The sequence below is a fragment of the Argopecten irradians genome, chromosome 13, assembly GCF_041381155.1.
Source record: "Argopecten irradians isolate NY chromosome 13, Ai_NY, whole genome shotgun sequence".
In the NCBI taxonomy this organism is placed as follows: Eukaryota; Metazoa; Mollusca; class Bivalvia; order Pectinida; family Pectinidae; genus Argopecten; species Argopecten irradians.
Window position 1 is genome coordinate 32,079,212 of NC_091146.1, and position 19,116 is coordinate 32,098,327.

The 19,116-nt window shown below is 38.1% G+C and overlaps 1 protein-coding gene across 8 annotated transcripts in view; it reads right to left on the bottom strand.

Moving 5' to 3' along the window:
• The window catches only part of LOC138306028 (hydroxysteroid 11-beta-dehydrogenase 1-like protein), a 78,343-nt gene that overhangs the window by 18,791 nt on the left and 40,436 nt on the right, over positions 1 to 19,116 (bottom strand). For 4 of the 8 annotated variants that reach the window (XM_069246347.1, XM_069246352.1, XM_069246351.1 and 1 more), the window contains exon 2: positions 7,270 to 7,378. The exons of 2 other annotated variants lie outside the window; for them this stretch is intronic. In XM_069246347.1, coding sequence (XP_069102448.1) covers positions 7,270 to 7,350 — 81 coding nt within the window. In that variant the 5' untranslated portion in view covers positions 7,351 to 7,378. Of the gene's footprint in view, positions 1 to 7,269; positions 7,379 to 9,500; positions 9,634 to 11,241; positions 11,364 to 19,116 lie in introns of those variants that run through there. 2 more of the 8 variants (XM_069246350.1, XM_069246348.1) reach the window with 2 other exon arrangements.

Consider the following 19,116-nt stretch of genomic DNA (forward strand, 5'->3'; position numbering starts at 1 on the left):
TTCACATATTTCCTCCCTTCCCTCCACACCTTCAAATACTCCCTCCCCCAACATTCACATATTTCCTCCCTTCCCTTCACACCTTCAAATACTCCCTCTCTCTCCCAACATTCACATATTTCCTCCCTTCCCTTCACACCTTCAAATACTCCCTCTCTCCTGCAATATTCACATATTTCCTCCCTTCCCTTCACACCTTCAAATACTCCCTCTCTCCTGCAACATTCACATATTTCCTCCCTTCCCTTCACACCTTCAAATACTCCCTCTCTCCTGCAACATTCACATATTTCCTCCCTTCCCTTCACACCTTCAAATACTCCCTCTCTCCTGCAACATTCACATATTTCCTCCCTTCCCTTCACACCTTCAAATACTCCCTCTCTCCCCCAACATTCACATATTTCCTCCCTTCCCTTCACACCTTCAAATACTCCCCTCTCCCCCAACATTCACATATTTCCCCCCTTCCCTTCACACCTTCAAATACTCCCTCTCTCCCCCAACATTCACATATTTCCTCCCTTCCCTTCACACCTTCCAAATACTCCCCTCCCCAACAATTACATATTCCCCCTTCCCTTCACACCTTCAAAATATCCCCTCCCCCAACCTTCCACATATTTCTCCCTTCCCTTCAAATATCCCTCCCCCAATATTCACATATTTTCCCCCTTCCCTTCACACCTTCAAAATACTCCCTCACCCAACATTTACATATTTCCTCCCTTCCCTTCACACCTTCAAAATACTCCCTCCCCCAACATTTACATATTTCCTCCCTTCCCTTCACACCTTCAAATACTCCCTCCCCCAACATTCACATATTTCCTCCCTTCCCTTCACACCTTCAAATACTCCCTCCCCCAACATTCACATATTTCCCCCCTTCCCTTCACACCTTCAAATACTCCCCCTCCCCCAACATTCACATATTTCCTCCCTTCCCCTTCACACCTTCAAATACTCCCTCTCTCCCCCAACATTCACATATTTCCTCCCTTCCCTTCACACCTTCAAATACTCCCCTCTCCCCCAACATTCACATATTTCCCCCCTTCCCTTCACACCTTCAAATACTCCCTCTTCCCCCAACATTCACATATTTCCCTCCCTTCACACCTTCAAATACTCCCTCTCTCCCCCAACATTCACATATTTCCTCCCTTCCCTTCACACCTTCAAATACTCCCTCTCTCCCCCAACATTCACATATTTCCTCCCTTCCCTTCACACACCTTCAAATACTCCCTCCCCCAACATTCACATATTTCCTCCCTTCCCTTCACACCTTCAAATACTCCCTCCCCCAACATTCACATATTTCCTCCCTTCCCTTCACACCTTCAAATACTCCCTCCCCCAACATTCACATATTTCCTCCCTTCCCTTCACACCTTCAAATACTCCCTCTCTCCCAACATTCACATATTTCCTCCCTTCCCTTCACACCTTCAAATACTCCCTCTCTCCCCCAACATTCACATATTTCCTCCCTTCCCTTCACACCTTCAAATACTCCCTCTCTCCCCCAACATTCACATATTTCCTCCCTTCCCTTCACACCTTCAAATACTCCCCTCTCCCCCAACATTCACATATTTCCCCCCTTCCCTTCACACCTTCAAAATACTCCCTCTCCCCCAACATTCACATATTTCCTCCCTTCCCTTTACCTTCAAATACTCCCTCTCTCCCCAACATTCACATATTTTCCCCCTTCCCTTCACACCTTCAAAATACTCCCTCTCCCCCAACATTCACATATTTCCTCCCTTCCCTTCACACCTTCAAATACTCCCTCCCCAACATTCACATATTTCCTCCCTTCCCTTCACACACTTCAAATACTCCCTCCCCCCAACATTCACATATTTCCTCCCTTCCCTTCACACCTTCAAATACTCCCTCCCCCAACATTCACATATTTCCTCCCTTCCCTTCACACCTTCAAATACTCCTCATACTCCCCCCAACATTCACATATTTCCCCCCTTCCCTTCACACCTTCAAATACTCCCTCCCCCAACATTCACATATTTCCTCCCTTCCCTTCACACCTTCAATACTCCCTCCCCCCAACATTCACATATTTCCTCCCTTCCCTTCACACCTTCAAATACTCCCTCCCCCAACATTCACATATTTCCTCCCTTCCCTTCACACCTTCAAATACTCCCCTCCCCCAACATTCACATATTTCCTCCCTTCCCTTCACACCTTCAAATACTCCCCTCCCCCAACATTCACATATTTCCTCCCTTCCCTTCACACCTTCAAATACTCCCTCTCCCCCAACATTCACATATTTCCTCCCTTCCCTTCACACCTTCAAATACTCCCCCCCCCAACATTCACATATTTCCTCCCTTCCCTTCCACACCTTCAAATACTCCCTCTCTCCCCCAACATTCACATATTTCCTCCCTTCCCTTCACACCTTCAAATACTCCCTCCCCCAACATTCACATATTTCCTCCCTTCCCTTCACACCTTCAAATACTCCCTCTCTCCTGCAACATTCACATATTTCCTCCCTTCCCTTCAACACCTTCAAATACTCCCCTCCCCCAACATTCACATATTTTCCTCCCTTCCCTTCACACCTTCAAATACTCCCTCCCCCAACATTCACATATTTCCTCCCTTCCCTTCACACCTTCAAATACTCCCTCCCCCAACATTCACATATTTCCTCCCTTCCCTTCACACCTTCAAATACTCCCTCTCTCCCCCAACATTCACATATTTCCTCCCTTCCCTTCACACCTTCAAATACTCCCTCTCTCCCCCAACATTCACATATTTCCTCCCTTCCCTTCACACCTTCAAATACTCCCTCCCCCAACATTCACATATTTTCTCCCTTCCCTTCACACCTTCAAATACTCCCTCCCCCAACATTCACATATTTCCTCCCTTCCCTCCACACCTTCAAATACTCCCCTCCCCAACATTCACATATTTCCTCCCTTCCCTTCACACCTTCAAATACTCCCTCCCCCAACATCCACATATTTCCTCCCTTCCCTTCACACCTTCAAATACTCCCTCCCCCAACATTCACATATTTCCTCCCTTCCCTTCACACCTTCAAATACTCCCTCCCCCAACATTCACATATTTCCTCCCTTCCCTTCATACCTTCAAATACTCCCCCTCCCCCAACATTCACATATTTCCTCCCTTCCCTTCACACCTTCAAATACTCCCTCCCCCAACATTCACATATTTCCTCCCTTCCCTCCATACCTTCAAATACCCCCCCCCAACATTCCACATATTTCCTCCCTTCCCTTCACACCTTCAAATACTCCCTCCCCCAACATCACATATTTCCTCCCTTCCCTCCATACCTTCAAATACCCCCTCCCCAACATTCACATATTTCCTCCCTTCCCTTCACACCTTCAAATACTCCCTCCCCCAACATTCACATATTTCCTCCCTTCCCTCCATACCTTCAAATACCTCCCTCCCCCAACATTCACATATTTCCTCCCTTCCCTTCACACCTTCAAATACTCCCTCCCCCAACATTCACATATTTCCTCCCTTCCCTTCCACACCTTCAAATACTCCCTCCCCAACATTCCACATATTTCCTCCCTTCCCTCCACACCTTCAAATACTCCCTCCTCCCCCAACATTCACATATTTCCTCCCTTCCCTTCACACCTTCAAATACTCCCTCCCCCAACATTCACATATTTCCTCCCTTCCCTCCACACCTTCAAATACTCCCTCCTCCCCCAACATCCACATATTTTCCTCCCTTCCCTCCACACCTTCAAATACTCCCCTCCCCCAACATTCACATATTTCCTCCCTTCCCTCCACACCTTCAAATACTCCCTCCCCCCAACATTCACATATTTCCTCCCTTCCCTCCACACCTTCAAATACTCCCTCCCCCAACATCCACATATTTCCTCCCTTCCCTCCACACCTTCAAATACTCCCTCCCCCAACATCCACATATTTCCTCCCTTCCTTCACACCTTCAAATACTCCCTCTCTCCTGCAACATTCACATATTTCCTCCCTTCCCTTCACACCTTCAAATACTCCCTCCCCCAACATTCACATATTTCCTCCCTTCCCTCCACACCTTCAAATACTCCCTCCCCCAACATTCACATATTTCCTCCCTTCCCTTCACACCTTCAAATACTCCCTCCTCCCCCAACATTCACATATTTCCTCCCTTCCCTTCACACCTTCAAATACTCCCTCCCCCAACATCCACATATTTCCTCCCTTCCCTTCACACCTTCAAATACTCCCTCCCCCAACATTCACATATTTCCTCCCTTCCCTCCATACCTTCAAATACTCCCTCCCCCAACATTCACATATTTCCTCCCTTCCCTTCACACCTTCAAATACTCCCTCCCCCAACATCCACATATTTCCTCCCTTCCCTCCACACCTTCAAATACTCCCTCCCCCAACATTCACATATTTCCTCCCTTCCCTTCACACCTTCAAATACTCCCTCCCCCAACATTCACATATTTCCTCCCTTCCCTCCACACCTTCAAATACTCCCTCTCCCCCAACATTCACATATTTCCTCCCTTCCCTTCACACCTTCAAATACTCCCTCCCTCCCCCAACATTCACATATTTCCTCCCTTCCCTTCACACCTTCAAATATACTCCCTCCCCCAACATTCACATATTTCCTCCCTTCCCTTCACACCTTCAAATACTCCCTCCCCCAACATTCACATATTTCCTCCCTTCCCCTCCACACCTTCAAATACTCCCTCCCCACACATATTCATTCACATATTTTCCCCCTTCCCTTCACACCTTCAAAATACTCCCTCACCCAACATTTACATATTTTCCTCCCTTCCCTCCACACCTTCAAATACTCCCTCCCCCAACATCCACATATTTCCTCCCTTCCCTCCACACCTTCAAATACTCCCTCCCTCCCCCAACATCCACATATTTCCTCCCTTCCCTCCACACCTTCAAATACTCCCTGCCTGAGATACAGGAGGGACAAGTGGAACACGAGAGACACAGAAGGGATGGTGTTAATTTAGTGTGAGGAGAGAGGATGAGGAGTGCTAATATGGGGAGATTAAGTGTTAATGGAATGAATACAAATATAGGGCTCCTTCTAAATGTCGTAAAGATGCTCCACCGCTGACAAATGGTGTTTTTTCACTATCATAAACAAGAGCAAATGATTTAGTATTTTTCTTCAATTACAAAAGTTACTTACTTTACACCATTATCACCATTGGAAAGTTTGACCTTTTAATTTTACTTCAAGTTAAAATTACAAAAAATAACTAATTGTATCCCGAAAAAATTCTGTGGCACTATATTCTATATGGAATGAAATACTGCTTGCACATGCACAAAAGGCAAAATAAATTATTTTATATCATTTTTTGTGTTAATTAGACCCATATATACACGATTAAACATCAATTATTGTTCAAGTGATAAATATAATTGATGCTCTGTCGGCGGTGGAGCATCTTTAAGAGATGAGCTTATTTGACGAGGCCGAAGTGGGATTGTCACTATAACAACATGGGAAGCATTAATAATTGTTTATACATGTATATATAAAATGGAAGGGATAGTTATATAAGCACATCACATCTAAAACACAAAATAAACATTTATAATTGACAAATATGATACACCAGTAGTACAAAACATGTGTAAAACAGACAATAGGTGGCACCACCAGTCTGATGGTCATAGTTACAAAAATGTTTGATCATAGTCATCAAAACGTTTGATCAGAGTACCATGAAATATTCCCATTGAAGGAAATGTTCAACAGTTCATGAAATATAAACTAATGTATTGCTTGAATTATTAGAGCAAGAAGCGCCTGGACTAGTAAATAATACATAAATTAGGGTAAAGTACAAAATTATAAATAACAGGAGTAAACATTTGTATCACTGTTAAAGTCTAGAGCTTTTTATGTTAATTCATGTACATATAAACAGAGAACTTCCATACAGTTCAACAAAGTAAAAACATTGATATACATAAAGCCAAAATATTGATATGGATGTATGTATGTGAGTATTAAGATTTACTTAGAGCACAAACAAAAATTCACCATTAGACATGTTTTTCTTTTTATAGGCCAACTTCCTTTCTGAAACGGCTTTTCATTTTTGAAATGGTGAGATTGATAATTTTGTAGAGTTGCAAGATTTTATTAGTTTACCGTTTATACTGTTCTTTTCATCACTTTCAGAGCAATCAAATCAAAATAAAATAAATGTTAAATATTATAACATCGGTCGTCAAATATTTCCTGTCGTCGTCCTAATTACCGTGCGTTAGTTGAATATGAAAATTCCAGATGGTAAAACTGCGACAGGAATCTTCATCCAAACATACATTTGTTTGGTGTTGTAGTCTTATCTTTGGCTATCAAATTAAACTTTCTTACGTCATCATTTTTATGAAGAACTTTTAATTTTTGTTTCGGAAAAGTGTTGGGCTTTTAAATAAACAACTCCACATTAAAGTGTTGTTTCATTACATAACAATGAAAGATTTATATTCAGGTAACATAAGGCACTACCAAATAATACCCTAAAACAATATGCTTGCATTACCTTGATATAGATTATCTCCCCTTATCCAAATTTAACTGTTAATAAATGTAAATTTTAATAACCATGTAGAAATCCTAAACCTAGTTGATTTCCTAATTTCTTTGTGGATTTTTAAAAACATTATCATGATATAATAACCAACTTCTCTTATTCAATTAATTCAACACTGATTAAACTGAATTATTTCCCCTTATTTCCATTTGATAGTATATACCAATTACAAGAAAAATAAAGCTGAATTATCCCCCATAATTCCTCAGATGTTGTTTACCAAATACAATAAGATTAAAACTGAATTATCTCCCCTTAATTCCATTTGATAGTGTATACTAAGTACAAAAAAATTCAAACTGAATTATCTCCCCTGTTGTCTCATGATAAAACAGATTCCATGTCAGCTAAATATAAAGCATCAGTAATTTTTTTATCAGTATAACATTCCTGCATTCTGATACACATGTAGTTCTGCAATGCAATGCACATGCAACCTTTATCCCAAACCACATGATAAAATTGAAGTTGTCTCCCCTGTCAAATTATTAGTCAGACTTATTCACCCCTTATGACATATTTGAACTCTTCCAGTTCCAAGGCTGGACTTGTTCATAATGGCATTACAGGGGTGTGTTAGTAAAGACACACAGACATTACTCACCTGGAGCTGAGGGACTTTAGCAGGGCTGGGACTTTCAAAGGAAGGTGATAACACACAGGAATTTTTAAATGTCTCTGTCATGTTTGTACTGCATGTACAACAAGGTTATCTGAAGATACAAAAGGTATAATGGTCCTGTTAGTGTCAATCCCAAGAGACAAAAGGCAGAATGGTCCTGTAAGTGTCAATATTGAGGTACAAAACGTATAATGGTCCTGTTAGTGTCAGAGTCAAGATACTGAAGGCAAAATGATCCTGTTAAAGACAATCTCAAGATACAAAAGGTACAATGGTCCTGTTAGTGTCAATCTCACGAAACAAAAGGCAGGATGGTCCTGTTACAGTCAATCTCAAGAGACAAAAGGTACAATGGTCCTGTTAGTGTCAATCCCATGAGACAAAAGGCAGAATGGTCCTGTTACAGTCAATCTCAAGATACAAAAGGCATAATGGCTGTTATTAGAGTCAATATCCAGATACAAAAGGCATAATGGTCCTGTTACATTCAATATATAGGAACAAAAGGCAGAATGGTCCTGTTTATAAGATTCAAGATACAGAAGGTCCTCTATCTGACAATGCATCAAGCACTGGTCAGAAATGTGCTAAGGAGAAAAAAAATATATATTATAAGTTTATATTGGTCTTGATCAAATTGACCTTCAATTGACAAAGCCTTGTGGCTCACTAAAAATAGAATATTGGTTTAATAAATGACTATGATATTTCAGCAAATCTTTCATTCTCCCATCCAAAAGGACCAATGAAAGGACTCACTAATCAGCTCTGAGCCATTCTCCCATCCAAACGGACCAATGAAAGGACTCACTAATCAGCTCTGAGCCTTTCAGTCAATCAACAGTAGCATATCTGTATATTTTTCTTTGTTCTAATTTTAACTAATGCACCCCTGAAGACGCATTTCGGCTCTTCCAAATCAAAGACTAGACCAGTCCATTATGAAATTTCAGGGGTGAATGGACGCATATCTGGTTATTAGAAAATCGCACTGATCAAGCTAAACATGCAATAAGAAAATCCTATACAAATGCTTTATGTCATTCTTCTTTGTAAAATATGAAAAATAAACATGAAACGTGAAAAATCAATTCACGCACTGTAAGATAATCCCTACAGCTTTATCTTATGTAATCAAAGTACACAGTTTGACATTTGATATAGGTTACACTGTTTATTTTTCACTTAAAAAACACAATTTTTTAATTTATTCACCCCTAGAGACACATTTAGGCTCTCCTAAATCAAAGACTAGACCAGTCCATTATGAAATTTAAGGGGTGAATGATCATAAGTTAAAGCCTAAAATGAAAACAACCTAGAAAACAAACTTTTACAGAGATAATTCAAACAGCAAAGATTTTTAAGAACAAGTTATGATATCATGAAAACCAAACAATATGTTTAGGTTTTAAATTTTTCTGAACTTTTCTCTGCTAAGGAAATTTTGTATAAAACTGTAAATAAAATACTGTTAATACTAAACTCACCTTCAATGTTTTCATTCAATTTTTGAAGAAAAAGATGACATGGAAGTTGGAATCTTTGTATTACGTAGTAGGATGGTGCTAATCAGTGACATCCTGCGGTACCACAGAGTTTATCACAGATATACATATACAGGGGATCTCTAATATATAGGATATCTTACACAAGTGTTCATTTCATATGAGATTTAATGAAACAAGTCAAAGAAGTTTCTATTTTTGGGAACCGTGTCGAGCAAAAATTAAAACTTCGAGAGGAGTTTCATAAAGTCTCATATGAAATGAACACAAATTTGTTAGATATACTTTTTATCACATTACTACAAATACCTACATAACAAAGAATTTCACGTCAAAATGTATTCCGAAAATCCAGCAGAGGCTTCATTTAAACTAACTCATGAATAAAACAATTTTTAAAAAAAAAAATTAAAAAAAAGTCCCAATATATTACCAGAAGCCCTTCACCTCTGGGTTGCGACTATGAATCCCATGTGGGGCAGTTGCCACATATATACTGACTGCTGGCTGGTGGTTTTTCTCAGGGTACTCAACTGTCTAAACCAGGTACATCTTTAAATGACTCTGGCAGTTAATAGGAGGTTATACTAAACAAACAAATCAACCAAATGCCTTAAAACAAAAACACGATTCTCCACATCAACTTGAAATTCGTACAGAATTTAGGATCCAGGGTATGAAGATTTGTAACCTATATATACTTACATACTCAACAGGTAAAAAATTCCCAGGTGTATGTATATTACTTTATCAACCCATCCTCTAAGTCGAAGTAAAATAAACAGGACTAAAAACCTGAGAAAATCGCCCCAGCTAATGACTCGCCCCTGGTGACAATAGCTGGTCACGGGTGAGTGACTTCGCATGACAACAATCAAATAGTGTGATATGTAAATAGGGCGTTATCTCGGAATATTAAACCGGGTAAAGTTACTCGATTAGCTAATCTTACCTTTAATCTTAAGAAATGAATATTTTTTTTTTATATCTTACAGTATTTTCTGAAATATGATTTGGAGGACGAGTGATGACAGCATCACATTCCATTTTCCAGTTACTTTATTTAAGGAGGCTCATAACTTAAATAGTTAGGTCTTACTTGCGTATTATACGCAAACCAGAATATTATACCCCAATTGGAGTATGGATTTATTATGAAAAATAGATAAAAATGCTTTAAAATGAACTTGTCCCAAATATTTTCACAAATTGCATAATTTATTTTTCTATGAAACATAGCATAATGCACAATTAAGATGTATGTGCAAGTCGGAAAGAATTGAAAATAGATGCATTACTTTTAGATAAGTTGCATCGAGTTCCTATGCAACAAACGCTTCTACTGCACAAAATTCAGTAAATTGTACTTTATCTTGGCATATATTTATGCAATTTTTTTTAAAGTATTAATGAAAGCTGAGATTTCAGTGATTTAGGTTATTTTTAGTAACAAATCCAAATTTGCATATAATATTGCCAACTATTTTTGATATACCGTATTTCACCCAATAAGTGCCCAGGGTGTTTACAAAATGAAAAGGTGCTTAATAAGAAAAAATTATTGCAAACTCTATACAATTTTGGTCTTTATATATGCCTGGGAAATTGAAATTGAGGCCTCAAAAGGGGGAGGGGTACTTATAGGAACATGGGCGCTTATTGGGGCAAATACGGTATGTAGAGAGTCGCGTAAAATGTGACACAGGTAAGGAAACATTGTAACAGTTAAACAAGGTTTGAACCCAGGACCTCTAAAGACTATCCAGGCGCTGACCACTATTTTAAACAATTGGTCACTGCTGGTGGTCACTGCTGGTCAACTCAATGCTATATTAGCAGAGCTTACAATATAACTGTCTGTCCTGTTCGAAGAGTCTTGGGTATCAAGGATCATTCACCTAATCTTATCTATATACAGAGTTATACTTACAGACTTATATATAGACATAAACATGTGATAAGTCCTAATGTGTCTCCATGTGATAGTGGTACTCTTTCCCCTTTTACAGTGCTATCCCACTGAAGTATATTTGACCTCAGAAACAGAGCAGCATACCTTAAATTATTGGTCTCATTCACCCCTGAAGACAAATTTAGACTCTTCTAAATCAAAGAGTAGACCAGTCCATTATAAAATTTTAGGGGTGATATCCAATTCCATGAATAAATACTGTAAGTTTTGTAAGAGCAGATATTTCTAAAAGATTTGCCAGTACTGTAAATGTAGACATTTTGCGTTAAAAATACGATTGAGCTTATTGTATCTTCTGAAAGTCATTATTACAGCCATTCTCACAAAAGCATGAATTCATCACTACGGTAACCGGTTTTAATTCATTTTACTCTAAAATTTGATTGTGTCAAAACAATTATGTCCACTGTAATATATATACCTACAGGTACCTTATGACCCTGTTGTCTTTTATTAGAAGACGGGCGTAATTACCTGATATCTATTGTTGTGTTGTAAGCTACTCTCCTAACAGTAGAGGAATCCCCTCTCTCTACGCCCTTTAACAGTATCCGCGATTCCTCTCTCTACGCCTTTTAACAGTATCCGCTTTCCGTCTATGTAATATAAATATATCTCATTGTTGATAACACGGTTACAAAAGCTTCATTTCTATATATAAATATCGTGTCTGAAATGGTGAGACAGATACAAGTATGTTGTCATAACCTTTATCTCCACTCCTGTCACAAATTCTCACTCCATCAGGGCTCGAATTTTACAATTTTTGTCATTTGCTAAAAATAGCAAGTGCCTTAAATTTGTTCTTGCTAAAATGTATTTTTTATTTATGATTAAACATCTGTATTTAAATTACAGTTTTGTTACATATGAAATCATTTATATCATGTATGATGTTGTGAGGTGAAAAGGTACATAATGTATATCAACAACATTTTAGTAAGAACTGGGACCCCATATTTTCCAATACAATTTAACAATTTTTTTACAATCATTATGCCATTTTTACAGTTGTCCCTGATAAAAACCACTTGCTAAAATAAGCAAGTGCATGTTTTCACTTGCTATTTTGGTATATCTACTTGCAAAAAGCAAGTAAAACAGCCTGAAATTCGAGCCCTGCTCCATTCGCCATCAATAAGTAACGTTATTAATCTGATGTAATTCGAAACAAATTCCGCCGCCACACCAACTCGAACCTGTATCACAGGTCACAAGGTGTACAACGCCACCACACAAACAAAAAGTCTTGTGCGTTCAATTCCCATGTGGAGCAGTTGCCAGGTACTGGCCGGTGGTCAGTGTTTTTTCTCTGGGTACTCTGACTTTCCTCCACCAATAAACCTGGCACATCCTTAAATGACCCTAGCTGGTAATATACTTATAAAACTTAAAACTAAACCTAAAGGTAATTTGAACAAGCTGAGGCTGAGTATGGTAACCTGTACACTCATAATTCATTAAGATAAATTTCCAGATATTTACACACAATTTAAAAATTTTGCTCCTGAGTTAATACAATAAAACCTGCCTTGGCAACCACCTCTGTATAAAGACCACCTGCTTAATAAGACCACTTTTCAAGGGTACCAAATGACCAATTTAAGCACAATCTGACCTGTGTATAAGTCCAACTGCTTATTAAGATCACTTTTCTAAAACCAATGTCATCAGAATTCAACCTGTGTATAAAGTCCAACTGCTTAATATGACCACTTTTCTAGGATTCTAAATAACCAATTTTATCATAATTCAACCCATATATAAAGTCCGTCTAAACACCACTTTTCCCCCTGTCCCATGGGTGGTCTTTATAGACAGGTTTTAGTTATGAGCTTCATATCTATAATGCAGTCTCCGATATCATGAGATCAATATATTGTATTCGACCCAATAAGCGCCCAGGGAAAAGGTGGTCATAAGACTTAATTATTGCAAATCTATACAGTTATGTGTAGTTTTGGTCTTTCTTTATGCGAGGGCAATTGAAATCGAGGCCTCAAAAAGGGGGAGGGGCGTTTACAGGGACATGGGCGCTAATTGCGTCGAATACAGTAGGTAATTTTTGCAAACTTAAATTGATCTCCTGTCGTTTCACAATTTCTCAATCCATTGTATTCCCCATTAACTATAATTCAACCTGAATACACATTTAGACTCTTCCAAATCAAAGACTAGACCAGTCCATTATGGAAATTCAGGGATGAATGAATTGATAGCAGTTGTGATATGAGAAGATAGTAAAAATCAACTGGTGCCACCACTGTTTTAGGAGGTGTAGACCCTATCACTTATGTAATTAAACAATATCATTAACTCTTTCACCCATGATAATTCATAATGAGCTGATCCCGCTTTTGAATTAGAAGAGGTCAAATGTGTCTTCAGGGGGTGTATTAGTTAATAAAGAACATAGACTGAGGTTAGTGACGATGAAAATGATAGAATCCAATCTACTGACTGTAATCCAATCTACTGACTGTAATCCAATTTAGACTGTAGTCCAATCTACTGGCTGTAATCCAATCTAGACTGTAATCCAATCTACTGACTGTAATCCAATCTAGACTGTAATCCAATCTAGACTGACTCCAATCCAATAATCCAATCTGACTGTAATCCAATCTAGACTGTAATCCAATCTACTGACTGTAATCCAATCTAGACTGTAATCCAATCTACTGACTGTAATCCAATCTAGACTGTAATCCAATCTACTGACTGTAATCCAATCTAGACTGTAATCCAATCTACTGACTGTAATCCAATCTACTGACTGTAATCCAATCTACTGACTGTAATCCAATCTACTGACTGTAATCCAATCTAGACTGTAATCCAATCTAGACTGTAATCCAATCTACTGACTGTAATCCAATCTACTGACTGTAATCCAATCTAGACTGTAATCCAATCTACTGACTGTAATCCAATCTAGACTGTAATCCAATCTAGACTGTAATCCAATCTACTGACTGTAATCCAATCTAGACTGTAATCCAATCTACTGACTGTAATCCAATCTACTGACTGTAATCCAATCTAGACTGTAATCCAATCTACTGACTGTAATCCAATCTAGACTGTAATCCAATCTAGACTGTAATCCAATCTACTGACTGTAATCCAATCTAGACTGTAATCCAATCTACTGACTGTAATCCAATCTACTGACTGTAATCCAATCTACTGACTGTAATCCAATCTAGACTGTAATCCAATCTACTGACTGTAATCCAATCTATCTAGACTGTAATCCAATCTACTGACTGTAATCCAATCTACTGACTGTAATCCAATCTAGACTGTAATCCAATCTACTGACTGTAATCCAATCTAGACTGTAATCCAATCTACTGACTGTAATCCAATCTACTGACTGTAATCCAATCTAGACTGTAATCCAATCTACTGACTGTAATCCAATCTATGACTGTAATCCAATCTACTGACTGTAATCCAATCTACTGACTGAATCCAATCTAGACTGTAATCCAATCTGACTGTAATCCAATCTACTGACTGTAATCCAATCTAGACTGTAATCCAATCTAGACTGTAATCCAATCTGACTGTAACAATCTAGACGTAATCCAATCTAGACTGTAATCCAATCTAGACTGTAATCCAATCTAGACTGTAAATCTAGACTGATCCAATCTAGACTGTAATCCAAATCTACTGACTGTAATCCAATCTAGACTGTAATCCAATCTACTGACTGTAATCCAATCTAGACTGTAATCCAATCTATGACTGTAATCCAATCTACTGACTGTAATCCAATCTAGACTGTAATCCAATCTACTGACTGTAATCCAATCTACTGACTGTAATCCAATCTAGACTGTAATCCAATCTACTGACTGTAATCCAATCTAGACTGTAATCCAATCTACTGACTGTAATCCAATCTAGACTGTAATCCAATCTAGACTGTAATCCAATCTAGACTGTAATCCAATCTACTGACTGTAATCCAATCTACTGACTGTAATCCAATCTAGACTGTAATCCAATCTAGACTGTAATCGAATCTAGACTGTAATCCAATCTACTGACTGTAATCCAATCTAGACTGTAACATCTTTAAGTGTAGATTTAAATGCCACATGATAGCCAATAAGTCACATGACCAAAAATATCTTATGAACGCTGGTGTCACATGACTTTTTCAGATAGATTTTTCACAATGACATTCAACATTCCAACCAAGGTCAAATAAAGTACATATCATATCTATCCACATGGAATCAGTTTTCACTAAAGTTACCATGCAATGTTGTTATACAATAAGACTCTGCCGTAAACGATACTCATCATTTTAACAATAACTGATGTTTAATCATGTAAGCATGAGTCATATTAACACAAAACACATAAATGAAGTAACTTGTATTGCTTTTGGTGCATGTGCAAACAATACTTCATTTTATATATGCCGCGTAGCGGATTCTCACAAAAGTTTGCAAACAAAATTTATTTCATAACCTGATGAAATTAAAAAATAGTGACATCAATGCTTATAATTAATTTTCTAGACTACTTTATAAAATAAGATTCATTTACATGTACGATTCCTTTGAATTTCCAAGGGATTATTTTTCCAAATCAATACGAATACATCAATATTTTTATTGTGACATCAAGATTTTCGCGCAAATTTCTCAGATTTTTTTTAACCATAGTGGTATGAAAAAAATAGGCCCATTCAGAATGCCAGATTTAGCATGAAAACAAAGGAAAATGAATTATTTTCAATAATTATTGTCATTATTGTCATAAAATTTTGACACCTTATGAATTTCACTTCCTTGTTACCAGTGGTATACTGCGATCCGTCCAAATTCTTGGAAAATCGGACAGTGCTTTTTAATCAATCAAAATGACATCAAACAAAATTACGACCCAATAATTAATCTTTCTCATCAACCACAGATAACATTTCACAGGCTTCAACAGAGAAATTATTTAATTACAAATTTTCTGCCTGAGCCGGTCCATATAAAAATCTGTATTTTTTCGGATGTATAACGGGCGGATGTATAATAGTGTATTTCTGAGCTATCAATTTGTTTCCTTTCCTTCCCCCTCCCCTATTTTTAGCTCAAGCCTTACAAGGACATTCTCCCTGGTGTGTTTATATGGTTGAGTGCTTGAATGTTTTGAGAATGTAGTACAATTTTGTCTTTTTGACATACAATTTTGTCTTTTTGACATACAATTTTGTCTTTTTGACATACAATTATGTCTTTTTGACATACAATTTTGTTTTTTTAATGTTTTGGGAAACTGAGGTACAGTAGAGATTTTTGTTTTTTGACATACAATGTTGATTTTTTAATGTTTTGGGAAACTGAGGTACAGTAGAGATTTTTGTTTTTTGACATACAATGTTGATTTTTTAATGTTTTGGGAAACTGAGGTACAGTAGAGATTTTTGTTTTTTGACATACAATGTTGATTTTTTAATGTTTTGGGAAACTGAGGTACAGTAGAGATTTTTGTTTTTTTTTAATTCAATGTAGTTTTTTTATTGTTTTGGGAGACTGGTGCAGTTGAGATTTTTTGTTTTTTGACATACAATGTAGTTTTTTTAATGTTTTGGGAGACTGGTACAGTTGAGATTTTTTGTTTTTTGACATACAATGTAGTTTTTTTTATTGTTTTGGGAGACTTAGGTACAGTAGAGAATTTTTTTTTTTTTTTACATACAATGTTGATTTTTTAATGTTTTGGGAAACTGAGGTACAGTAGAGATTTTTGTTTTTTTAAATTCAATGTAGTTTTTTTATTGTTTTGGGAGACTGGTGCAGTTGAGATTTTTTGTTTTTTGACATACAATGTAGTTTTTTTAATATTTTGGGAGACTAGTACAGTTGAGATTTTTTGTTTTTATTTGACATACAATGTTGTTTTTTTAATGGTTTGGGAGACTGAGGCACACACATACAATGTTTTGTTTTAATAGTTTGGGTGACTGAGGTACAGCAGAGATTTTTTTTTATATTTTAAATGTTTCATGCAGGAGACTGTGGTGCAGTAGAGATTTTGGTTTTTTTTGACAAATAATATTGTATTTTTTTAATGTTTTTGGAGATTTTGTTACACTCAACATATTCACAATTTTAACAACAACATTAAATTCTAGTCATGTTCAATTTTCGCTATTGATATAGCTGTCAGGGTATTATAAATATTTTAATCATTTTCCGACAATTCACAGATAAAACTTTCGCAAACATTTAGCAAGGAATATCCTCCAAAATCTTGAAAATGTAAGTATTTGTGTATCAACCAGAGGATGCGTTTACAGAACCTTAAACTTGTCTCATGGAAAAAGACTCAACTCAAAGCAAAAACGAAGGCGTTGGCAAGAGAGATGTGTTATAAAGCAGAAAATCCTTAGGAAAGAAGCGGGTGGTAAATGTCTTATATAAACAGACATTTTTGTCCTTCTTTTTGCAACAGAAGGGGAATCATAGGTGGGAGATGGTGAAAGGTTCTTTCATCAAAAGTTATAAAACCGTTGCAAAAACATCACCAGCGAGATATTTGTATAAAGCTTTACAGTGCAGGTTCTGTAGTCCACGAACTCTATATATATAATGTGCCAATTCATTACATTATCGGGAGTCGTGTGATAAATTTCAGGCCCTGATTTACATTGGTGTTGACTTGGTTTAGTTACAAGGAGTGAACATTGATAGAACCAAGCAGTGTTTTGTGTTTGATACCTGATAGTGTACCAAATACTGCAACATCTGTACAGTACAGTCCACAGTCTGGGTCCCCATACACGCAAATAGCTATTTACAGGAGCAACATCTGTAAAGTACAGTCCACAGTCTGGGTCCCCATACACGCAAATAGCTATTTACAAGAGCAACATCTGTACAGTACAGTCCACAGTCTGGGTCTTCATACACGCAAATAGCTATGTACAGGAGCAACATCTGTACGCTACAGTCCACAGCCTGGGTCTCCATACACGCAAATAGCTATTTATAGGAGCAACATCTGTACGCTACAGTCCACAGTCTGGGTCCCCATACGCTCAAATAGCTATTTACAGGAGCAACATCTGTACGCTACAGTCCACAGTCTGGGTCCCATACGCTCAAATAGCTATTTACAGGAGCAACATCTGTACAGTACAGTCCACAGTCTGGGATCCCATATACTCAAATAGCTATTTACAGGAGCAACATCTGTACGCTACAGTCCACAGTCTGGGTCCCATACGCTCAAATAGCTATTTACAAGAGCAACATCTGTACAGTAAAGTCCACTGTCTGGGTCTCCATACGCTCAAATAGCTATTAACAAAAGCAACATCTGTACGCTACAGTCCACAGTCTGGGATCCCATACGCTCAAATAGCTATTTACAGGAGCAACATCTGTACGCTACAGTCCACAGTCTGGGATCCCATACGCTCAAATAGCTATGTACAGGAGCAACATCTGTACAGTACAGTCCACAGTCTGGGTCTCCATACCCTCAAATAGCTATTTACAGGAGCAACATCTGTACAGTAAAGTCCACAGTCTGGGTCCCATACGCTCAAATAGCTATTTACAGGAGCAACATCTGTACACTACAGTCCACAGTCTGGGTCTCCATACACTCAAATAGCTATTTACAGGAGCAACATCTGTACAGTAAAGTCCACAGTCTGGGTCCCATACACTCAAATAGCTATTTACAGGAGCAACATCTGTACAGTACAGTCCACAGTCTGGGATCCCATATACTCAAATAGCTATTTACAGGAGCAACATCTGTACAGTAAAGTCCACAGTCTGGGTCTCCATACACTCAAATAGCTATTTACAGGAGCAACATCTGTACAGTAAAGTCCACAGTCTGGGTCTCCATACGCTCAAATAGCTATTTACAGGAGCAACATCTGTACACTACAGTCCACAGTCTGGGTCCCCATACACTCAAATAGCTATTTACAGGAGCAACATCTGTACAGTACAGTCCACAGTCTGGGTCCCATACGCTCAAATAGCTATTTACAGGAGCAACATCTGTACAGTACAGTCCACAGTCTGGGTCCCATACGCTCAAATAGCTATTTACAGGAGCAACATCTGTACAGTACAGTCCACAGTCTGGGATCCCATATACTCAAATAGCTATTTACAGGAGCAACATCTGTACAGTAAAGTCCACTGTCTGAGTCTCCATACACTCAAATAGCTATTTACAAGAGCAACATCTGTACAGTAAAGTCCACTGTCTGGGTCCCCATATGCTCAAATAGCTTTTTACAGGAGCAACATCTGTACGCTACAGTCCACAGTCTGGGTCTTCATACACTCAAATAGCTATTAACAG